Source organism: Uloborus diversus, chromosome 8, assembly GCF_026930045.1.
Source record: "Uloborus diversus isolate 005 chromosome 8, Udiv.v.3.1, whole genome shotgun sequence".
Classification (NCBI taxonomy): domain Eukaryota; kingdom Metazoa; phylum Arthropoda; class Arachnida; order Araneae; family Uloboridae; genus Uloborus; species Uloborus diversus.
Genome location: NC_072738.1, coordinates 67,958,106 through 67,983,797, shown reverse-complemented (window position 1 = coordinate 67,983,797; position 25,692 = coordinate 67,958,106). Strand labels below are relative to the sequence as shown.

The window sequence follows — 25,692 nt, the reverse complement described above, 5'->3', positions numbered from 1 at the left end:
AATAATTTCTTTTTTCTCCTCTTTTTTTCCTTTTATATTATTGTTCTATGTAAATTTGTTTTAAATTGACAATTTGCAAAATATGTTTCTTACAGGAATTTTTATGAATTGTTTAGATGAAAAACAAGTATTTTGATAATTCTGTGATCCTCAGTTGTGTTTAATTGCTTGTGTATTAATTTAAACCTTGCCTTTTGAAACTCTTTTTTTTTTTTAGTTTCCAGATTTGCTGATACCTTCTTATTTTCTGAACATACTAGGGCAGATCATTGCCACAATTTTTATATTTTAATTTAAATTTTGCAAAATGATCAATTTGAAATATTCATACAATGAAATGAAGTTAATGAATGCATGCATCATAGGCAAATTATGCATAAAAGATTTATTCGCTCAATGTGGAAATATAATGTTCTTCCATGACAAGTGGGCTGTGTTTTAAAGCATGTTTCATGGTATTAGGATCTCGAGAGTAATTCTTTATTGCACCCATATGCTCTAATAAACAAATGAGTTTGTCACTTAATTATGATGTATTTATTCATTAACAATTTTTGTTAAGGCAAACCTTTTATGTCGTGTAAAGCCTGAATTGAACCTAGAGGATCACATTTATTGTAAATGTGTGAATTTATCTTTTTACTCATGCCTAAAGTACAAGAAGCACATGAACTGTGTTTTGATTATGGGATAGGCCAGATCATATTCGCTATTATGTTAATTTGCATTATTAAAAATTAAGAAAAAAAGTTGTACATGATGTGGAATTGTTTGAGGATGAATACAAAGTTATCTCTGTATGTTAAAAAAATAGTGTCAAAGGAATCGTGAAATTCTGTCTGTCCGGACCTGCGTTCTAGGAGACATAGCTCCTACAACCTTGAAATTTTGTACAAAATTAATTCGAGCCCCCAGGGGGTTTGCACCTCAAAGTGTTTGTTTTTTAATTTCAAAATAGTTCTTTTGTAATAAACTTTTTGAGCTAAAATTTCACATAAATTGCCTATTAAAGAGCTGAAATATTTCCCAGCCCCCTAACATTCTATTTCGTTCGAAAGAGCTTTCTTTTCTGCATTACATTAAGTTTGTTCCAATTTTCTGAATTAGAACAACTGATGTAAGGGTTTCTATTTTCAACTATGCCACTAAAACATAAGTATAATGACTGTAAGAAAGGAGGAGTCTAATTAATTGCACTTGTAATTGCTTTTTATGTATTTTAATTAAAATGGTGCCTTAGAAACTTTTTTATTTTTTGATTTTTTTTTAGAGACTCCCCATTTGCCTGAAAGTTATAGACATCAGTGTAATGTTGGATTTATTTTTTTTACTAAAACTCGTAATTTCTTATGCCTTTTCCTTCTTTTAGTGGAACATTGCAGACCACTTGTTCCAAAACCAAGAAAAAATCTCCCTTGATTTATCCTCTGCTTCAGAAGAAGAAATGGGTGTTCTGAATTGTGTACAAGTTCTGAGCTACGAGTACACCGTTCTACCGTTCGACAGACTTTGGTTGAGCCTATTTTGCCGGCTGGGTGACCTGTGTGTTGACTCTCGGCCTGCTGTGCGCAAGAGTGCTGGCCAGACACTCTTCTCTACACTGGGTGCTCATGGTAGCCTTCTACAGCAGACAACATGGCAGGTGGTCTTATGGCAGGTAATTATTTTTAATAATGCTTTAGCCTTTAAAATCATTGAATAAAATTCTGCTATAGAGCAATTCTACTGTAACATGTGTGACATTTTTACACTATTTTTCTTTTCAAAGTTCTTTTCCATTAGCTCAACATCAAAAAATCAAGCATTAGTTTTATTATCTTATTTTACATACTCTCATAAAAGAATTACATGCACAATTTAAATATTCTCAGTTTTTTATGATTAATTATTAGTTTTATAAAACTTTCAACGTGTGTGACAACTGAAATCTTAAACTGTTACACATTACAAGTTTAGTAAAATTAATAATTAGTTATAAAAAACTGAGAATATTTATATTGTGTATGTAATTGTTTTGTAAGAGTTAGAAAAAATAAGATAATAAAGTGAATCACCGTTTATATGTTTTTGAAGGGACTGTATGAAAAAAGCATTCAAACAAAAAAAAAAAAAAAACATATGATAGGTATAGTTTAATATGTATAAGACTTTGCAGAGACCAATTCTAAAAACATATAATTGATAAAAACGTATAAAAGAGAAGCGTATAAACGGTGCTTCACTGTATTAACCAATGCTTGATTTTTTTTGATGCTGAGCTATTGGAAAAGAACTTTGAAAAAAAAAAAAAAAAAAAGTAAAATTTATGGTGGAATCTCCCTACAAACCAAAATCATGGTTAGAAGCCCTAATAGCACTAAATATTGCTGCCATGTGTTTTGGAGTCACAAAGAGCCCTTTTTTTAGTGCAAGCAATGTGACCTTATGGGTGAATGGACATCTATAAAAGACTTAGAAATAGACTAGGAAAAGCAGCTGATTGACTTTTGTTGAATGTCTTCCCATCTATGATCTTGTATCTTTTGAATGGAAAATGTGATTCCTTGTAACACCAAAATCTACAATTTTCTTTGCTGTTTGTACATTGAGTTTTATTTTTGATATTTTGCACAACGGCAAACTTTTTACTTTTTTTGTAATGCTGCTAAGTTTTTTTATATGTTTTTGCATGCAAAGTGTTAGAAATAATCGACATCATACTACTTTATAATGATGAATGTGCACTTTATTTTGGACTACTCCATTGGTATCTAAGTTATATTTATGTAGAATATTTCAATTGCTAAAATATACAATTGGTACATGCCAAAACAGAGGTATAAGAGAGAAATAGCTGTAATATTTGTATATTCCATTACTTGCTAGAATGTTTTCAGCACATTTTTAGTTAAATACTATAAAAGCATGAAAAGTAAACAACAGCATAAAAATGACATTTCATCGTAATTTTATTTAATTTGTGTATTATGCAATGTAAAATATTCCAATTTTAAATCTGTTCTGAGAAAAATTTGAAAATTGAAAGATTTTATAAATACAGTGAAGCACCGTTTATACATTTTTGAAGGGACTGTATGAAAAAGGCATACAAACGAAAAAACGTATAATAGGTATAGGTTAATGTGTATTAGACTTTGCAGGGACCAATTTTAAAAACGTATAATTGATAAAATGTATAAAAGAGAAACGTATAAACAGTGCTTCACTGCACAGTCAAACTTTTAAGTGCCACCCTTTAAAGTGCCAATCCCGTTTTACCATCGTAATTGTGCCTAAACAAATCTTCCATATAGGAGTTTTAATGTAATTTATCTGTTATAACGCCAAATTGATACAATGTCAGCCTGACGGCAACCCCCAAAAAAATATTTTTCCAAAATTTATTTGTACTGTCATTGCATTTCTTCTTTGATATCTACGTGTGTAATCCAACTTACCGTAGAGTATGTCCAGGCAAAAACACTCCATGGAGAGGTCGTCAACAGTAAACATGTGGTTTACCAAGAAATGCGATCAGTGATTAAACAGGAAAAGGGAGGAAAAGGGTCTATTGCTTTATAACGCTTTTAGCTTCGGTTTTGGGAGCAAGGGATGCACTTTATATGTCCTGATAACATCTGCCAACAACATTATTATGCAGTTCTCTTCCCATGATAGCAAAAACCTTGTTTTCCTTGGGCTTTAGAAATGCTAAATTTACTGCCTGCTTTGAAAAGGATTAGTGCAAGGCTGGTATTTTTTTGTCTACGAAACTTACTATTGCTCATAGAATTCTATTTGGCTCTCCACTCAGCGTTGTGATCTTAAAGAAGTTGTTGCTGTGGAAAGTTTTTTAGTTGGTTGATGTAGAATTGTAAAATTAAATAGATTTCTTCGGTTTATGTCTGACATTGCTTATACATTGTCAAAAAGAAGTCATCTCTTCATTTCTGAGAAGCAGAAAATTTGAATACAAACAGAGCTATTCACAGCAAAGCATTTCAAGTTATTTTTCCATAATGTAGAAAAAAGCCATTAGCCGACGATGCATTGGAGACATCTTAGTGATAAAGAAGAATGGTTTAATGTTGATGATGTATGAACAAATGCTCTACGAATAAAATCTGCTAAACACAAGAAGTTGGAAGATACTTTATACACTTGGATTATGCTGATGAGTGCCAAAACTGCTACAATAACTGGAGACATAATCAGAGAACATGCTACAATTTTTGGGAAGCAAATAAATATCACTGACTTTGAATTTAGCAACGGTTGGCTGAATAGATTTATAAAACGTCATGGTCTTTCTCAACACATAAGATCTGGTGAAACTGCCAACATTGATCCAACTATTGTGACAAAGGGCCGGGAAAAAATACGGGCTTTAATTTCAAAATATGCTGCTGCTGATGTCTACAACATGGATGAGAGAGGACTTTTTGTTCGCAACCAGATAAAACAATATCAAATGGAGCTCTTAAAGGATGTAAAAAAGCAAAAAGCAAAATATTGAGTATCACTTGTATTTTGCACAAATGTAGATGGTTTGGGTAAGAGAACTGTGACAGTTATATGTGAAGCAGCAAAGCCTAGATGCTTTAAAAATTTCAATCCCGCTTTGTTCTTTAGTAATGACAGTAATCAAATAGCATGGATGACTGTTTCAAAAATGGTTGAAATCATTTGATGATGAAAGGAAGAGGAAAGAGTGACATATTCTGCTCATAATAAATAATGCACCTTGCCATAAAACAATTACTATGAGCAATATACGGATTAAATTTTTCCCCCTGCTTGCGCAGGTGGCCTTCAACCCTTGGAGAAAGTGCATTTATCGAAAATTTCAAGTTAGACATATTGTCAAGTGCATCAAAAATGATGATTTTTCTGTTATTTCTTTGAAAGAAGCAATTCACGTCATAAAAAAATCCTGGGAGGGAATTACACCAGAAACATTGTCAACATATTTGTTTAGTAGAAGGCGAAAACCCTAGTCTGCAAAACCATGTCAAAATGCAGGAGATACAGGATAGCATCAATTAACTGTTTTGCAACATCCTTTTACAGCAAATAAATTCATTGATGCCAAGAAAGCAGTATCGACTTTTGAAGACATGACTCATGAGAACATTATTGAATTAGCAACACCAGATTCAAATTCCGATTTGTCTGAAGAAGAACCTGACTATGAAGGAAAAAATATCTAGTCTTAAGTTGGGAAAAATATCCTCTAGAAATTAAGAAGGATTTTTGAGAAAAATATGAGTGATAGAAAAAGGATGGACAAACTTCTCACGATAGAAAAGGATATAGAAACAGTTATTTTAAACAAAAATTCTAAGTAGTATTTTAAAATATTTTGTCCCTGAGAACAAGTAAAAGATAAAACTTAAAGAAAAAAGTTGCATCTCTAAAATTTATTTTTTACTTTTGAACTTAAAGAGGTATGTATATAGTTTAATTTTATCATATTTCTTAATGCTAAGATTTTACTTATATGTGTAATCATATTACTTTATAATTCGATATACCTCCTACCTCGATATAACGCCATCATAGAATTGTATCCAACAGTGGTGTTGTATCGAAGTTTGACTGTAGTTGCTAAGAGATAACAAATTGTTAAATCTAAAGTAATTAATTTCATTCATATGTTTTGTAACAGTTGTTTTAGCGCATTAGGTATTGCCTTTAACCACAAATTTTGTGTTATAAAAATCCTTTCTATTTTGTGCATTCATCTTCAGTTCTAATATCTTTGCTTCAAAAAATGGAACATGTAGGAATGTTGTTTAATAATATAATAATAATCTCCTAATTAGTACACTTTAATTTTATAGATGTGTTTAATTTCTTATAATATGTATGTAGTATATATCAGATTATTGTAATTTAAGTTCTGCTTTCAAAATGTTGCATAAATCGAACCACTGGTACAATTAAGTCAAAAATGACTTTAAATTTGAACTGAATAATTAAATATACGTGACGAAGGGGGAAACTGTATGGCATAAGAAAATGTCCTTCTTGTAATACTATGCTCACATCTTCTAATGACGTCAAAGCAATAGATTTCATCCCTCTACCAGATTTCACTTAAATAAAACCTTTCTCTTCAAATTTCCTAGTCATTTTCTTCTGACACTTGGCAGACCTTGGACCAGTTTTTTTTCACTTTTTAATGACCGGAATTTCTTTAAAGCTTCTACTGCACAGTTGCCATTTACCTAAAAGAACCTTATTAACTCAGTGTAATATTTCACTCAAAGACACATAAACTGTAATAATTGCTTTCCCCTTCTACAAGTAGTAGCAGTCTACGGTTCAAATTTGTAGTCATCAGGGCCGGATTTAGGGGACAGCAAGCGGATCTACTGCCCCAAGGCCTCCACAACCAAGGGGCCCCCACAGTAAATTTTTTACAAAATATCCTAACTTTCATGGGTTGAAAATATCGGATGTATACATATATATCAAACTATTCAGATATATATCAAAGTATCGGATATTTTCGAAAATCTGATGATCTTTTCGAACCCTGATTAAGGGCCTCCACTCCTTCATTGCCCCAGGGCCTCCACACTTCTAAATCCGGCCCTGGTAGTCATTCTGACCAGTGATTCTTTTTTCACAGCATTTTAAAAGTGGGACTTGAATTACAGTGAAATCCCGTTAAACTAACTTCAAGGGAACACAAATTTTATTCATTGTAATTAGAATCTCTTTGCAATGGAATTCCAGCAATAAAATAGAAATTACATAAAGACTGAAAATTTATTTTGTTGAAACGGATATTTTCTCGTATTGATATTTGTTGTAATGGGATTTAATTGCATAATCATCCTGTGTATTATGGAAAACATATAGAAGTGTTAAATAAGTAGTTCTGTACTGCATTTTATTTGTAGGTACTTTTCCCGTTGCTTGATAGAGTGAGATCTTTGTCAGGAACCGCATCCACAGACAAAATAACTGACATGGGAGGAAATATTCTGATCCATCACTCTCGAAATACTGCACAAAAACAGTGGGCAGAAACTCAGGTGTGTTATATTTTATGATAATGTACTGCCTGAAGTTGGAAGTTATTTTTTCTCCCTCTTTGTTTGATATAAATAAAAGTGATTATAATTATAGTTTTCCTGTTTGGTTCCACCTAGAACTAGCATAAATAGACATAAGTCATTGTAACTTGTAATGCACATTATATGGACTGGGGAAGAAGTTTACATTAAGAAAACTTTTTTACATTATTGTCACTAGGTGAGAACGGGGCTTCTGCAGAAAAACAACCATTTACAAACAAAAAAAACTATTGTATCACAGAATTTGTGCATTGTGCTTTCTATTTGGTTTCTACATCAATTGCAGTGGCTTAATGATGGTAACTACAGTGAATAAAGACGCCAAGAAACCCTTATCTGAATTATTATTATTTTTATTGCATTCCCCCCCCCCCCCACACACGTTTTGTATGTCATACTAACTTGGTTGTTCACATAGTTTAGCAACCAAGTTAGGATGACATACATATATTTGAACCAGCTTTATGTTGTGCCCTTATGGTATAAATAGGGTAATTTTAATTATAATGGAACCACTTTAAATATGTATTCACTTTTTCTGCCATTAAAATTTGAATGCAACTGGGTTTGTACACATCCAAAAGAAATTGATGTTGATGTTTTGCAAAACTTTACAATTAGTTGACTCATTATATAATTCTTATTTGGATACTTTCTCCAGTATTTAATATTTTGCCAACCTCATGTAGTCTAAAAGTTGTGGTTGCTGCATTGCATGCTTAAACCCACGCTTCATCCTAAGCTTAGAAAGAACCTTACCAGTTCTCTTAACCCATGCTTTGACGCATGGCAATATTGAGGCCTCATGCTAGAATGTAAGGAATGTAGAAAGGAGAAAATTGTTGCCATGTTTAGCCCCTCTTCTTGCACCATACTGTAGTACTTGATAATCCTAAAGTAGTTACTATCTTCTGCTTAAAACACTCACTATTCTATCTGTGTCAGATAATATCAGCAGAGGGAAGCTGCTTTATTCTGTAATAATTAGAAATTTTATGTTGTTTACAAGTCAAACATGCCTAACTGAATTGACTTATCTAAAACAAACAAAAGATTGAATGCAATTCTGCTGATGTGACAGTTTGCACAAGCTCCTGAACTGTCAGAAAATTTTGTAAGTTAGCACATTATCATATTATGTTATGTATATTACCTAATACAGTGAAACCTCGGTAACTCGACACCTCAAGGGAACATGAAAACATGTTGATTCAAGCGGATGTCCACTTACTGAGATTCCATAAATTTAACCACTAACGAGTTTCTGTATCAATTACTTTCTATGCTCAACATTCACATTATAAAAATTAATTGTAGTAAATGTTTTCTTTTTTTTGAAAAGTACATAATAAAATCACTAATATTGCTTGAATACCTCGTGAGGAATAAATCCATAAAAAGTCCTGCTCACACTTGTTTGAAAAACTTGTCATTGTGCCTTTTTTCTCTAGAGGACTCCCCTGGATGCATTTGTCCTACCTTTTCGTAGCCTTTCAGAATTGCAGTAACAGCGCAGAGTGTGGTAGCTGACTCTCCTGGATAAAAGGTGCAATTTTTTGAAAGAGCTTTCCTGCAAAGGGTTGACTGACCATGAAACTGCAGCATAAAATTATGAGAAAAGTGGTCAATATGAAAAAATGTTGACAGCAAAAATCGGACTAGAATAGCAATTGGACGTCAACTTATATGGGTTCCTGCAAATGTGGGTCGAGTTAGAGAGGGCTTTGCCCATTTTGAAATTAGCATTGGGCCAACAATAAGAAAAATAAATGTCGAGTTATCCGCGTGCCGAGTTACCAAAGTTTCACTGTATTAAAAAAAAAGAAATCTTGTATATATTTTTTTATATTTAAATAAACTTTGTGTAAATTCTTTTATTTTCTAAAAATTTACACTTTAGAAGTTCTCAACATCTCATGTAAAGTCGGGCTATGGCCTTTAAGATTAATAAATATATGAAAAAAACTTCATAATGCTTTAAGTGTGTTTTGAGATGTGTTCATCTTTCAATTTCCGCATATTTAGAGATAAGAGTTCTTTACATTTAGTAGATTTTTGAGAAATAATTACATTTACTTTAAGAGATTAGGCTGAATGTCTTTTGTTTTGTGTAACTTTTTTTTCTTGTGCAGGTACTAACTCTTTCGGGTGTTGCAAGAATCTTTCACACAAAGAGAGATGTTCTGCAAAAGCTGGAGGATTTTCCTAGAGCATGGGCTCTTCTTCTGGAATTCATAGAGAGCTCAGCCCTGAGCAAAAATAGTGAGGTATTGTACAGAATTATAAAATGTATTTTAGCTGCAAATTTACACACATGCTACGAAAACAACAAAAGTCACAAAAAAAAGTTAATTGTCGAAAGTTAATTTGTTAATTTGTCCGAAATTTCTGTCATTTCTGAAAATTTTGAGCTGCCGTTTCCAAAAATGTTGGTCTGGTAAAATTCTAAAGCTGAAAAACTGTATTTAAAAGATAAAAAACTTTCGAAATAGTTTTTTTTCAATGATTTTTCTAGGAATATTTGAAGAGTTTTTATGGGGGAGGAGCGTAGCTTCCAAAAATTTCCACTGAGTTCAGAAAATTTTACTTGAGTCCACTTGTATCCCTGGTCCAGTGCTTAGGTCTATGGGGCCATGGGTAAGGCGTTAGACATGTGACCAGAGGGTCCCGGGTTCGATCCTCGCTGGTTGAAGATCCACTGTTTTCTATAATGGTGACTGCGGGGACGTTAAATATGCTCGTGGTCACAAAGTCCTCAAAGTGGAACAATACCTCTGGGGGTATTGGACCAGGGATTGCTTGTTTTCTGGTCTGGTTCAAAAAATCAGAGCTGTCTTCAGGGTTCCATCCAACTGATTAAGCCCAGTGGTAGGTACAGGGGACTGAAGTGAAAAGTGCTTAGGTCTATGTTCATTTTGGAGGGCTTGAACAAAAAAAAATTTTTTTTGACTTTTTTTTAGTAAAAACTTGAACTAAGAGTTTGTTGAAAGTTTTTCTTTTTTTTTTTGGTTTTAAAGGTTTCTGTATAATCTTTACTAATAATAAAGCTGAAAGTCTCTCTGTCCGGATCTCTGTCTGTCAGGAAATCTCTCTGTCCGGACCTCTGTCTGTCAGGAAATCTCTCTGTCCGGATCTCTGTCTGTCAGAATCTCTGTGACGCGCATAGCGCCTAGACCGTTTGGCCGATTTTCATGAAATTTGGCACAAATTTAGTTTGTCACATGGGGTGTGCACCTCGAAGCGATTTTTCGAAAATTCGATGTGGTTCTTTTTCTATTTCAATTTTAAGAACAAAATTATCGTAAGATGGATGAGTAAATTACGAAATTATCATAACGTGGAACCGTAACATGGGCACAAGCCAATTGGCTAGAAAATTCACCATACATTATTTGTAAATATACAGGCGAACCAAAAGACCTTTCAATTTTTCTATTACGGGAAAAGCCGTGCGGGCACCACTAGTTAATAAATAAACCAACACATTTATAGAACAAACTGCAAAAAAAAAAAAATTATTGCCACACAATATATATTATTTTTTTGTAATGTATTCTGAAATACTCTGGTTTAAAATTGTTTTTACTCAGAAGTAAGCATTTTAATCCTACTAAAAAAAAAATTGTATTTCATATGACTTTAATATGATGTTTCATATGGTTACAAACATGTAGGGCTCTCTTCTTATATAATTTTTTTGGAGTTTTTTAGCCATTAATTGTAATAATTTTTCAGTAGTTCCTTAAACCCAATGATACAATAGTAGGGGTAAACCTGATTTGACATAGTTGTAATGCTGTGATTAGGATCTGCATGTCTTCAGTACTGCCCGGTTAGGTTGCAGTTGCTCCATTATTTATGAAAATCTGCTTTTTATTTTGTGCTGGCTCAATTAAATGTTTCACACTTCAAGTTTTGTTTACATTTTACAGATGTTGAAAATTATGTATCAAAAGCTACAGTACTCTTTTATTCAATGTTTTTATGTTTATTCTATTAAACTCTTTTATAATGCTTTAAAAATTTGTAAGATCTACGTAACATTTCAATGACTTGTTTTAAAAATGTTTGATTTCCTCTTTTAGGTATCTTTTTCTGCTTTGAAAAGTTTTCAGGAAATTCTAAATATTGGCCATCATCAAGACAGTAAAGTTGAAAATACTTCTCCTGAAGTGGAAGATGACGATATATTTATCGAAAAGTATAGTTCATGTTTATTTTTTTCCCTTTTCTGGATTCTGATCAAAATTTAAAATAAAATTTTGTTATTTTGCTTGACACAAAATTGAAAGTTTCTTATTGTTAAAGAAAAGTTGTTTTTCCCGACTTTAGAATAGTTATGAGAATAATGCTTACCTTTTTAGCCTTAGAAAATCACGTTTTTAAAAATAATCTAATCTGTGCTAGGATATTGTTTACTAGTTGAGCTATGGTTGATTTTTAAAACATTATACAAAGAGAGCTTTCATTATCTAAGGTTTTTTTAAAGGTACTAGTTAGTGCCCCATATCTAGCACTAAAGCAGAATTGCATGCAAAAACTGAACTGCTCATTATGGTATCCATATACTGCAGTTTTCCTCTTGTTATGTATTGTTAGTTTGAAATAGTCATAACGGAGCTGAAAGCAAAAACCCTCAAATAAACGCTGACGTTATCGTCACAGGGATAGCTAAGTTTATTTCAGCATGAGGATGGTAACTTGCTCTTGTAGCTTATTAACATAGCTCTCATCTTCACTTTTCAAGGTAGAGCCGCACCTTGTTTACTGACCTCTCAGGTGGTGTACTGCAATAAGTTTAGCTTAGAGAAGATAATCTCAGCCTTCATGTGAAGTTTTTGGCTTTCAACTTATTGCTGTTCTAGACTGATAATCCCAAACAAGGGTGAAACAGCAGTATGCTGTAACAAGCTGTTTGATTTGCAATTCTGGTTTAGCTCTGGCTATAGAATGCCTACATTACCCAGGCAAACAATTTGACCTGGAACACATTTTCAATTGCCCGTTTATCATAGCGGCCCTCTTCAAAATAGATTTGAACTGTGTAAAGCAAACGCTGTGTACAGACAAGGCCGAAGAATTCACCAAAGCGGTTCTTTAAGCTTTCCTGACTCTCCTTTTTTTTTTGCTTTATTAAATTTCATTTTGCACTTGGCGTACGACAACAAACAATAACAGCTCTAACTATGGGGTGGTAGCTTGTGGCTTATTTAGAACTAGTGGTACCCGCATGGCTTTGCCCTTAATAGAAAATTAAAAGGTAATTTGGTTCGCCTCTATATTTACAAATAATTAATGATGAATTTCTCGCCTATTGGCTATGTTCATTGGCTCTCCCATTTCACGTCATGATAATTTCGTAATTTACTGGTCCATCTTATGATAATTTTGCTCCAAAAAATGTTCTTAAAATTAAAATAGAAAAAGAACAAAATCCAATTATCGAAAAATCGCTTCAAGGTGCACACACCCCATGCTACAAACTAACTTTGCCAAATTTCATGAAAATCGGCCGAACGGTCTAGGCTTTATGCGGGTCACAGAGATCCAGACATCCTGACGGAGAGACTTTGAGCTTTATTATTAGTAAAGATGGTAGTTTTACTTTCATAGTATTTAGTTGTTCCATAGTAGTAGTTTTACTTGCATAGTACTAGGGCTGCAAAAAATATCAAAAATTTTACGTGCCCTGCTGGGCATGTTTGTCTAAAAAATACATGTCCAAATAAAACTTTTACATGATCAATTTTTGATACTCTACTTACGGCAGATCGCTCACCAACTTGCCCGACGATTCCTAATGATTTTATGTTGTGCCAAATGTGATTTTAGCGGTACCACTTGAAATAAATTTTGAGCGATTTATAAATTACATGCCCAGCCAGGCATGTACGGGTAAAAGATTCATGCCGAATTGGAATTTTTACATGCCTTGGGCGTGTCAGGCAATATAATTTTCGAACCCTGCATAGGTATTAGTTAACAAAAATTAATACATTGTTTAAAAATCGTGTTTTTTTTCCACACTCTGCATGTAAAGCAAAAATTATTGTATATGCTTTTGACAAGAACAAAATGTTATGGAGTATTTTTTACTCAATCGAAATTGAAAATTGGAAATCAAAATTTCTAAGGAATTTCAATTTGTTAGAAAATAAGCAGAGGACTGACTAGTTTATCATGAAATTCTTGTCTTAGATTTCAAACTTATTTTAACAACTGAATTTAAATATATGTACAATTCCTTCAACTCAATGATAATTTTACGTTTTGTAGCCAAACCGCTTTATGGAGTGCAGCTTGGAAAGTTTGGTACAATATTGGTGTGGAAAGCACCAAACCCCCTCCTGAAAGACTTGTGGATTCAGCTCTCTCCAAAAGTGATTATTCCATGCTTTATGTTCCAGACCAGCAGTTTTTGACAGCACTCATTCAAATATTTCCATCATTATTTCAACACATAAAATCAAGGTAACAAGTTTTTCTATATGCAATTTCCACAGTTGATTAAAAAAACAAACAAACAAATGTAGTAAAAATCCGCCAAAATCAGCATGTCTTTCATTTTGTAATATTTTGAGCAAAATATATTGATTTAATAATAATAAAAAAACCTTTAAAAGTTCCAAATTAAAATTGTTTTTGGGTTATTTAAAATGTGAAACACAATTTCTTGCCTGATGTTTGCTAAGCCTATGATGAACAAGATGAGTTGTAGACCTTTTTTTTACCCCACATGGAATTTTTGAGTTTAAAACATAATTATATGAGTCATTTTCAAAAATTTTTTTTGTACATATACTGTCCCACAGAGAAAAAGATGATATTTAAGATTTTATTCAAAACTGACTGCAAGTATTATATTTTTTTAGGATGCACTGCACAACATGTCTAATGTAACATCTAATGGCAAAAAAAAAAAAAAAAAATCGCATATTTTAAACTTAAAGATACAAATTTTGTATCTGGTAGATGAAAAAAGTAGCTATTCCACATCCCTGTTTTAGAATTCGGTAATATGTTTTCACTTTTTCTTTTACTATAAAAGGATAATAATTAGGGCATTTTATGAGGTAAATAACTATTATTTTTTTTATTTGTTTATGTTTTTAATTAAAGATATCTACACACACAGTTTGTCCCTCATATATTGTTAAGTAACTTACCGTAAAAATGATTTAATGATCAAACTTATTTATCAATTAAACATAGATAAAATCTTTAAATAGAATAAAATAATTTTTATGTTTATTTTGAAGTCTCTTTTTGTGCATGGGCTGCAGTATCATTTGGTATCAAATTATCTAGAAGCATGTCTTGTGTAATCGGTGAAAATTTCCTTAACAAATTCAGACATGTCCCAGCTTTTAGGTTTCATTTCAATTGCTTTCAAAAAAAAAAAAAAAAATTAGAAAGTTATATAGTTAGCTCTTTTTCTTCAAAATAATTTTGATGTTAAAAACTCGAGAAAAGACTAGTAGTGCACTTAACATAGTGCTGATTTTGGACTGTATTTTTACTTCCTTTTACATAAAGGAAGTATTTTATTCGCAAAAATTTTTTTACTCAAATTTTGGCCTTAATTTCCATTTTGCTCACCCCAGAGAGAATGTTGAGCTGTTTTCTCGACCCGACCACATGCGCATTGCATATGTGGGGTGATCTGCATAATGGATCTTTTGGGCATCTAAGGACGTATAGACCCCCAAAAGATCCATTTTGACAATCCCCGATGAAATTACCTCGAGTTTTCCACATGACGTCCGTATGTACTTATATATGCGTATGTATCTCGCATAACTCAAAAATTGTATGCTGTAACAAGTTGAAATTTGGTATGTAAGCTCCTAGTGGGGTGTAGTTGTGCACTTTCCCCTTTGGTTGCATTCTAATGTTACAAAAGGGGTCTTTTACATCTTTTTGGAGGAAAATCAGTGTTAATTTCAATGCAAAACACTTGGCAATATATCACCAAACTCTTTGTCGCCATCTTGGCGACAAATTTGGCGCTATTGGTGATATTTAGAGAGTTAACTATTAAATATCGCTAAAACTGCTGATATTGGAAAAATTAATCTCCGTGAAACCCTTTTTTGCTTTGGTTCTCGACAAACTAGGGGTGAAAATTTATAAAATGTTTCCTTGCTTACTATTATCATTAAATTGGTGCAAAAGGAAATCATGTGATGCAGCTGGTTTTGTTAAAATTCTCATTTAATCCTTGCATTTTTCCACCCTTTGCAAATAAAAGTTTTGTAAGTTGAACAGCTGTTGCTACATCGAAAGATTGCATCCTGTGTATATATAAAGATTTTGTTTTGCAAATGAAGAACTTTTATAGCATTTCATTGATTGTAGTGTCAAGTGGGAAAAAAAGAAAAACGGTAAGTGATTTTAAATGTACAGCTGAAATAAAATATATCATTTTTTATAACCTTTCCTTTTCTTCTGGCTTAAGATGTTGAATTTAATATGTTTTCTTTGTATTGAGAATGAGTATTAGCTTGTATGAATTATCGTGACAAAATCTCAAATTCTCTGAATTTCTTCTTATATTCTTATTGAAAAGTTGTTTGAATTATTTATTGTATGGATCATTTCAGATTTGTTGCCACTGACTTTCAAAAGTTAGCAGCAGTTCTACAGAATGCTGCAGCTGTTCCCGTGCATGGAGAGGCTTCCCCATTCATCCTACCATCTCTAACCGAAGTTCTCTTGACCCACTTGCAGGAATCCCTCTTACAGGCTATGCACCTACTTCTGAAGGTAAACACCATTTTCCTTGAGTGAAAGACCCAAAAATAAATTGAGGCATACCAGCCCTATTCTAGTGTTTCATAATCAAAAAAGAGTTAACAAGGGTGTTCTATCTAACAGTGTTCCCAAACTTTTTTAATAACCATAATTATCATCTATGCTTGTAACTTGTATGTAAAGCTGCAGGTGAAGTATTACTGTTTGGGTTTTAAGATGTCATTTTTTTATACTTGTTATTTACTTAGTATAATCAATGACAATGAATATAATACTGGCTAAGTTGCATTTTTGATGAAGTACAGTCGTTCCTCGCTACTTCGCGCTTCTACTTTCGCTGCTTCACTACATCACGGTTTTTTCTAGTTTTTTTTTTCAAATATAGTAATTAGCCTTTTTTATGCACTCATGTACACTTTTTCTGCAAAAGAATAACAAAGTATATGTCTTTTAAGTAAGGTAAGCTTTTAAGTACGGTCTGAGGGGCTAGTTGTACTAGTTGAGGGAGTGGAGGTATAAAATCACTAAAGAAAGTGTAGGGAATCGCTATCTGATTTTAACCATTAAGCACTAACTGGAAAGTATAAATCCCTGTATTATTACTAGGGGATAAATACATCTGTAAATGGTGTTGAACAATGTACTAGCTTTTTAAGTTGTATACGTAAATGTAGAGGGAAGAACCTGGGCTGCTACGGTCACTAACGGACAATTGATTCATCATCAAACAAGTTGAGGTTGTTTCATAGAGTAGTAGTAGTGTATAAGAACTGCCTATGTGTGTAGTTTATTTCCCGATAATTTTAACAATGTAATATCTATTACGTCTAACATATCTAATTTTCTCATATTTTGTGCAATATATTAAGTAATACAAATGTAATGGTGGCTAAGGGTGCTGTTTTATGTCTAGGGGGCTCTAACTATGATAAAAACCTATTTAAATTGCTATAAATAAATTTTATGCGCTCTAATTAGAAAAATATATACAGAATCCTACTTCGCGAAAATTCAGTTATCGTGATAGAGTCTGGAACGAATTAACCGCGATAAACAAGGGTTGACTGTATTCTATGTGTAGCATTTCATAAGAATAGTTCAGAACTGTTATCTCTTTCCCACACACTGAGTTTTCTTTTGTGCTTATTTTTACACATTTTTGTTTTCTTTCAACATTTACAGGAAGCTCTCTATGAAAATGCAAATCTGGTGTCCCTCCTGCCTGCAATTATTAACCAGCTGCTGATGTTTGCTTCCTATGCCTGCAATCCTCCACCGTACGGGCAGCTACGAGCTCGCACTTTTGTAAACATGAAGCATTCCTCTGTGAGTATATTTTATTCTTCATGAAAACGTTTTTCACCTGTGTCTGCAATCTAGGAGTCTAAATCTGATGTGTCAGAATATTTTAAAAGAGTCTTTATCAATTGCATTGTATTGAACTAACAGCAATGTTTCAAAAGAAATTTTAAAACATTACATTCCAATAAAAAATGCATTCTATACATGAAATTATAGTTCCATATTTTGAAGGCTGTGCATATTTATGGGACACAGAATAGGAAAGAAGTTATTTTCATTATGTAGAATATTACATTCTGTTTCATACAAGGGCGCCCATATTCAAAATTTTAAGGGGGTGGGGCTCAGATATTTCCCTCATGGTTTAGCAGCAGCAGGATATTTTCCCCATTTTTGTACAGATTAGAGTTATTAAAGTTTGACATTTTTAATTAATTATTCATTAATGGCTGGAGAAGAAATGTTTTTACATTTTTTCAAAGAAAAAAGTACTAAAGCCAAGAAAATTTTAATTTCTAAGAGGAGCTTGAGCCCCCCTTGCCCCCCTATATGGGCGCCTTCGGTTTCATATGGTCGGCAGAGACATGAAATCCAACCATGTCCCTGAGTCTACAAGTTTTTTGGCTTAGTGCTTTTGGATATAAAGTTATTGAACAAAAGCAAGAGGCAAGAGATGAAGCAATAGGCAGTTTAAATATTAAAAATTTGGAATTAAAAAAACAAGACTAAATAAAACCAACTGCCAAATTTTATTACATATTTCCCACCAAAGAAGAATAATGAAGCAATAATTTTTTCAAAAAATCCTCTCAGTAATTAGTTTTTCCATTACAAATGAAACATTAGCAACAATTTCCATCTTGGAAAATGCTGATTTGAGTAAACAGGACCTGTAACAATTCCAGTTGAGTTTTTGTCACTCTTCACTCAAAAGTGAACGAATTACACTTTTTCAGTTTCATGCTAAGTTCAATAAAAGATTTATTCTTAGGTATTTAGTCTTTATGTATGCAACCATATGATTTGAAGGAGTCAAAAAATGTCGGTTTTTGTTAGTTTTTACCTGTGAGGGAAACTTGCTGCTTAAAAACTGTTTTGCTTAATTTTTGTTATTTGTTTTTTCTTAAAAATTTATTCCTATACACAGAGCTGCTACAAAAAAAAATTGCTGTTTCTACAAACTACAGCCTTGAACAACTACGACAACGTCCAAAATTTAGACTTTTCTTTCTTTTTTTTTTTTTTTTGTAACCTCCCCCCCCCAAAAAAAATCAATAATTATGGACAATATCCAAAATATTAATCATTTAGATAATATTGCTTCTGTGCTTAGTAAAGTTCAAAATTTTTGTTTAAAAATAAACAAAATGGTTTTTTCATAATGTATACTAATGATATAAAGCTGAAGAGTTGGTTTGAACGCGCTAAACTCAGAAACTTCTGATTCGAATTGAAAAATTCTTTTTGTGTTGAATAAACCATTTATTGAGGAAGACCAGATAACACCACTCTTTGACTAATATAAGTGGAGTAGCAATAAATTGAAATAAAATCAATAATAATCATGATGAATTTTTTGTTGCATAAATAGCTTTAATTTTTGCTGCCCGAATAGCTCAGTTGGTAAAACGCTCGGCTAGCAACTCTAGGTTATCGGGTTCAAACCCATCTGGGGGTGGGAAGATTTTCAGCCTTTCTTACCTGGCTCATTTCAAAATTAATTAATTTATAAATCAAGTGTTTCCAAATATTTTTAAATATTTTTTTTGTGATTTTCTTCTTTAATTTAAAGCATTGATGTGGATAAGGGTGTGTAATTTTTTGCTATAGATATATCATATGAGGCAGTGAAAAACAAAGGGATGTAAGTGGATATTTTCAAGTTTGAGTAAAACACTTTTAAAGACAAGGTCTTATGTAGGTTTTCATTGAAAAATGTTTCTAAATCATGCTGTATAACAGAACCTATTAGGGCTATTAGTACTATCATTTGCGCTGAGACAGGCGAGAGGTTCACCTACCATTTGTACTCGTTATCTCCAAATTTTTAATTTTGCCACTTACATCCCTTTGTTTCTCACTGCCTCATATATGTATCATAGCGTGATGTACTTAAAATGGTTTTTTAATACATTGTTGTCTTATTAACGTGGGTGAAACCGCAGAGCACAGCAAAAAATAAATGAAGGAAAGTAGAAATTGTTTCTGAATAATAATAATATTACTGACCCAGGCTATGCTGGATATGTTTGCTAGTAAATGATAAAAATTAAGAAATTAATTATTTTTTCAAAATAAGCTGTTACTTATCCCATTGTAAATTTAAATAAATTATTCATTAAGTTTGCTGCATTGTTCTTAAAAGTACCCCCTCCCCACTCCTCAACATGCAAAACAATGACTAATTGAACATTAAAATTAAGTTTTTGAAAGTTACAGCACTGACTATAAATTAAAAAAAAAACATTCTTGATAAATTTTTCTATCTGATCTCATAAGCATAGATTTATATAATGGTTCTCTTGTGTGTCATTTAAAAAACGTATTTTTGTTGTTTTGTAGACAAATTGGGTGGCAATGAATTATGTTCCTTTTGGAGAGAAAGCTTTGGAAATGGTCATAAGCGCTTATCAACAAAGTGCTCAACAACCAAATGTTATCAAAGCACAAGTACTGCATTCCATTGTTAAAGTAAGTTTCGAGTTTTTTTATTTTGCACCTTTGCAAATAATTAAAAACAAGCAATTTTTTTTGTTTCAAATTACATCTCGTTCAGACTTTTAGTTGTATACCATGGTTATTCAGTAAAAATTTTGGCTGTTTTGTGCATTTCTGTCCTAATTTATTTATTTATGATTTAATCCTTTTGTTGGGACTTTTCGTAATTCAAAAATTTCAAATTCTTGGTCAGCTAAAAAAGAAAAGAAAGAAAGTGATAAAATCCCATCTTTTATTGAATTAAAATGTGCAATAAACGGAACAGAAAGTGATTCTACGTTTACAGGTAGTTATTTTGAACATAACCGTTCATACAAATGTATCCGGAAACGACCAAATTGAGTTGTCTTGAATGTTGATTAAATTAGACGTTCTTATAATGTCCTGTTCTGATTTTTGGAAAGAAGTAGAGCAAGTTTCTTCTTGTGCATAAGAAAGAGTTCTTCCTAACGCCATGTAATGTAAAAAGGTGGGAGGATTTTTTTGCCTGCCCCACTATTAAATGAATTATGTAAATTATAACTTAAAAATTAATTTAAATAACTAACTCAAAATTAAAAAAAGACTTCAAGGTGCAAACCCTCTCTGGGTACGTTCGAATTTCGTATTGAATTTCATGGCTGTATGTGCTATAGGGCCTCCTAGGCATTGCTCACAAAGAAACATGGAAGCAAACATTATCTCTTTTATGTATAGAATAAGCTTACCTAAGTGACAAATATAGAAAAAAAATGTTGCACTTGTTTCTTATATTTCTTCTTATGAGTATTTTTATTCTGTAAGTACCTTTTTCTTTCTAGTCTCTGAGACTACCCCTCAGCATGAAATATGCCTGTCCATCCCAGACAACCTGGAAGCTGGCCGTGAGTGCTCTGCTGAAAGTGCTCTATGCTGGACTTCCTGTCGCTCGTCAATGCCGTGAGATTTTTTTTCCCAATAAACTATATTTGTTGTGCCAGTATTTATAGAGCAGAAATATTCTAAAATTCAGAGAAATTCATTTTTCATAAAAATCTTTAAATTAAATTTCTTTCTACCTTATTTTTGATTCTTTCATTTAATAAAACACATTTTTACTATTCAGTTAGTATGAGGGGTAATTTTTGTGCATGTAAGCACTTAAACATGTTTTAAATGTGACAAGTCACACACTTAAAAAAAAAAAAAAGGTTTTGAAACATGCAAAAAAAAAAAAAAAAGTGTAAACGAATGTATTCTGCTTCAAGCAGTTTTTTCTTAATGTGAATGAAATATATTTTTACACCTTAATATATTGCGAGCCCCACCAAGAATAGTCTTCCTCTGCACATTCATATGTTTTTGTTATACTTAGTAACTTTACCTTTAAAAATAAATTTTGTGAGTCTGTTTCCTTAATAGTTATTAGTTATTTTGCATATTTTTAACTTTACTATTACTTTCCTCTATGTATAACAGTATATTAAAGCAGGACAACTATTGAGTATATTGTGTTTTATTTCTTGTTATTTCTTGTTAATAATCATTAAGATTTCCTTTTGGATTATTTCAAAGTTAAGATTTGGTCTTTTGAACCACTAAGTTATTCTTATTGCATCGTTTTTTTTGCCATTAAAATATAGAATTTGTTTTTCTATGTGTAATTTCTTATGAAAAACATAATGTTAGTAATATGCACATATTAATTGATTTGATGCAAAATCAATCCTGTTTGTCTTATCTATTGACAGTGTAAAACGTCTATAATATGAAAGAATTCTAAAGTATTGTGTTTGAGAAAAAGATTTACTCCTTTTGATATCATGTAAGTTTCATTTATTGTTTCCACAGCTTCGCAATTTCAAGGAATGTGGATTGATCTTGCATATGCATTAGAAGACTTCTTATTTCCTGCGAGGTAGTTTGTTTTCTACTTTGTTTTTTACTTGTAAGCTTGTTCTAAACTTTTCTTGTTTAGATTTCTGTAACAGATTTAATGTTAGAAGTAAGAATTTAAATGTGGACATCATAATGATTCCTGAAATAAGTTTTACAGACATTAAAAGGAAAAATATGTAGTTGAGGCAAACCTAATCTGACAGCATTTTGAAGGCTAATGGTAGCATTGCAACTCTGCCAGGTTTGGTTTGCTCCAACTCTGGGTGGCGTTTTTGATAAGATGCACCTGTATGCTGGGGAGGATCCAGAAATGTTTCAAGGAGGGGCGAGTTGATTTTTTAAACTTACCTCTTACTACATATCTGATTTATATATGCTTAAGGGGAGGGGGTAGAGGCTGCCACAGCACTTTTATGGAAAACAACAAAAATATGGAGATTAATCCAAGGAGATCCCTGGACGAATTCTTTTCCTTTTCCCATTGAAAGAGATATTCTAAAACTGCGTTTTACAACTTCAATTTCATAATAGTTCAGTTGGAATGCTTCGAAACCCCCTCCCCATAACATCACCGAAGGTAGTCTAAAATTGTCTCTTCGGAAGTTATGTTCCAAAACGTTTCTTGGAGGGTGATTCGAACCGCATTCATTTTCTTATCGTCCTCAAAACTGGCTTACACTTGCATTTTAGGGCTTCAATTTGGAAAAATTTACAGTACAAGGACCCTCAAGGGAGGGGCAATCGCCCCCGTCTTTTGTATCCGTCCTTTCCTGTATGAGGCTAAAAAAAGAAAGAGTCCATTAAACAGAAATAATGCACACCTACCTGAAAAAAACTCAAACATATGAGAAATGTTGAAGTGTATGTTTAATTTGTTTACATCAGTTACTGGTCATGATCTTGATGGCTCCAGGGAAGAAAAAGCTCAATGTGATTAAAAATTTAGTGTCAAATTTGGCACCTAGGATTGAAAATCTGAGAGTAAGAAAGACATTTTTCACACAAAATCTGTTCAGAAACTGCTTATTTTTAACACTGGACAAATTAATATGTTGCATTATTAAATAAAGGAAGCTTTATGGTTTTTATGTACTTTTTTCCGTATGTTCCAGATAACTTTCCTAATAATGATATTAATCTAAGTTATGAAACTTCATGGACAAAAGAAATATATTGTATCACATGTTTTAAAACATAACTACCTGCATTAAAATAATTTCTAAAAGTCATAGAAGTAAATGTTATGTATAATGTTGCTTTGATTGTTTGTTCCTTCCTCAATGATGTTAACATAATTTTAGTTCCTTTGATTAAAATGTTTGTAGTTTTTCTTTTTTAAACACCAAATTGGGTAAAAATTAAAAGTTCTGACCACCTCAATTCATGGATTTTCTCTTTCCTTTTTTCCTTTTTGTGAAAAATTCCTTTTCATGTGTATGCATGTCATTTGAAAATATAACAATGGTGAGAAATTGCTTAGTATTATTTATTTTTCATTATGTAGTTCACCTTCCCCTACTCAAAGCCTAGAAGAACAACAGTGTGATGAAGCAATGGACTGCAAAGTAAGAGTCAAACAATTATGATATTCCTGATAATGAGTTTCTCGTTCTCTTCTTTAACTAGTTTTGTTTTGCAGATTGTTCATTTATTGCGTGATGGAATATTGCCACATGCAAATCAATTGCCGAGAGATTTTGTCGTTCGAATTGTGACTCTACTGAACAAAGGCTCTATCCATTCAGCGACCAACTGTAGTCCCATAGGTGAGTGTATTATTTTCTTCTAGTAGATTTCAGAATCTCTTTAAAATTTCTTTATTTTTTTGGGGGGGAAAAAATGACTTGATGGAAGTTCTCAAATTTTTTTGAAGTGACTAAAAATTATTATTATTATTATTTTTTAATTTTGTTAAAAGAAGAATTGAACTGAAAATCTTGTTTTATTTAGATCAAATTGAAATGAAATGCTGAGGAAAATTGTTTTATCCTCTTGATTCACAAAGATTTAGCTTCAAAACCAGTTTTATTCAGCTTAAACCTAATCATATTCATAGTTGAAAACTTTTTTTAAGCATTGAATGTTGTACGTGAAATACACGGCCAGCTCAGTCATTTCCAGCCGAGGACTGCAGTTTCGTGCTTATTAGCACTCATCAGCCCGGCATAGGAAAGTGATCTCCAGTTCACTCACTTTCCTATGCCAAGCTGATGAGTGCTAATAAGCACGAAACTGCAGTCCTCGGCTGGAAATGACTGAGCTGGCGGTGTATTTCACGTATTTCTGCCTTAGCCCTGGCTTTAGGGCGGTAACTTACTGAATTGAATGATGTATCCAAAACACATCAAAATACATGCTTCTTTCAATACATTTTTATTTATTCTTTAGAGTGTACAAGTGGATTGTAATAATGAATGCATTAACAAGTAATCAACTGTAAAATGTAGTGAAGAACTATTTATATGTTTTACTTTTATACATTTGTATCAATAATACGTTTTTTAATTTGGTCCCTCCAGTCAGGGGCGGCAAATAGGGGGGTCAAGAGGGGGCGGTCGCACCCCCAAATCTTTTGAGCAGAATGATAGAAAATGGGTGAATTCAATTTATGTAAGTCGGAAATCAATGTTCATTAAAGGAAATCTCGCTGGTTCTCAGCAACTATTTGATGAAACTCGACACATTTCTAGACTAGAAAAAGTGTTTTTCGTTATTTGGATGATGACTTAGACATTCATGAAGTATTTTCGACTTTTTCAGAATATAAAAAACTGATAGAGAATCATGGTTAATTTTAACTAAAGAAGACATTGCTTCATGTAGGCTAAATATTTCACACTTGTGTGCCCAGTGTAACGATGGTATGCTCAATATGAGAGGCTCGTGAAAAGTGGTGTGGCAGCATGGTTTTCACAAAAAAATTCCAGGATATTTTACATTCACTTTTACGCTCATTTTTTAAGTATATATTTATTTAATGAGTGTTCATCGCTTTCTTTTGCTACAAACACGTTTCAGCTGCTCAATACATTATAATGCTTTCATAGAAACTGTCATGATGCGCGCGATTAATTTTGCTAAGTTATACGTAAACCAAAAAGATAACGATTTTAGGCCGTGGAAGTGGAAGCATCGCTGCCGCGCATAACCTCAGACCAACGACTGCCTTGAATGCCAAAGAACAAAATTTAAAAGAGACTTACCCGGGGATTGTGTGTTGAAGACGATAGTAAACACAAAATTAATTACCATACATTCTTTATTCTATGTTACTTCTAAGCAGACATGAAGACAGGCACTAGGCATGGTGATCACTAGAACATTTCACATAGTAAAAAAAACAAATGCGAGGAATCCAGACTTAAGAGTTCAAAAAAGAAAAGGCGGAGCTGGCAGGGGTTGCAAAGTTCGTTAACGGTCAAAAAAAAAAAAACGTAGAGTTCTCGCGGAGGGTGGTGAAATATTTAATTGTAATGTACGGAGGACGGACAGTTCACTATGAAGATGGTGGGGTGTTATTTAGGGATGGCATATGGCTAAAATGCCCGTTGCGGGCCGATGTACGTTGAGACGAAAATGGTGCAGGCTGTAATCTCCATGGTGACAATGTTGAGCTCGTCACACGCTTAAAAAGGAATCGAGGTACTTTCAAGGTGATTGCGGATCCATGCCGTCACCTCATGCTATGTAGAACATCGAAAGAGTAGTTACTTAAGGGAACGATTCAGGTGCACTCTGCGTGCCGCCATCGGACGCCATCATTCAAACAGGTGATGGATCTTCTATGCTCTCATCTTCGGCTGCGACGAAGTAACGGTCTTGATTATTATATTTTAAACATATATGAAAAAATAAAACTTTCACCTCATGTTGAGGTCTTAACAATTTCGCGGCGAGCAACGGCCGTCCCCTGACGCCGTGGACCGATGCTTCATTATCGCCATCGTTGAACAAAAATCGGAGCCGCAGAAATTGCGACCGAGCGGACAGAGAG

At 32.9% G+C, this 25,692-nt stretch overlaps 1 protein-coding gene across 1 annotated transcript in view; it reads left to right on the top strand.

Moving 5' to 3' along the window:
• LOC129228224 (protein MON2 homolog) overlaps nt 1-25,692 on the top strand; it is an 87,167-nt gene that overhangs the window by 54,052 nt on the left and 7,423 nt on the right. The window contains exons 22-33 of the mRNA XM_054862887.1: nt 1,370-1,657; nt 6,891-7,025; nt 9,200-9,334; nt 11,153-11,268; nt 13,344-13,538; nt 15,671-15,833; nt 17,004-17,147; nt 19,686-19,814; nt 20,642-20,759; nt 21,651-21,717; nt 23,203-23,263; nt 23,338-23,464. Of these exons, the coding sequence (XP_054718862.1) occupies nt 1,370-1,657; nt 6,891-7,025; nt 9,200-9,334; nt 11,153-11,268; nt 13,344-13,538; nt 15,671-15,833; nt 17,004-17,147; nt 19,686-19,814; nt 20,642-20,759; nt 21,651-21,717; nt 23,203-23,263; nt 23,338-23,464 (1,678 nt within the window). The remainder of the gene's footprint in view (nt 1-1,369; nt 1,658-6,890; nt 7,026-9,199; nt 9,335-11,152; nt 11,269-13,343; nt 13,539-15,670; nt 15,834-17,003; nt 17,148-19,685; nt 19,815-20,641; nt 20,760-21,650; nt 21,718-23,202; nt 23,264-23,337; nt 23,465-25,692) is intronic.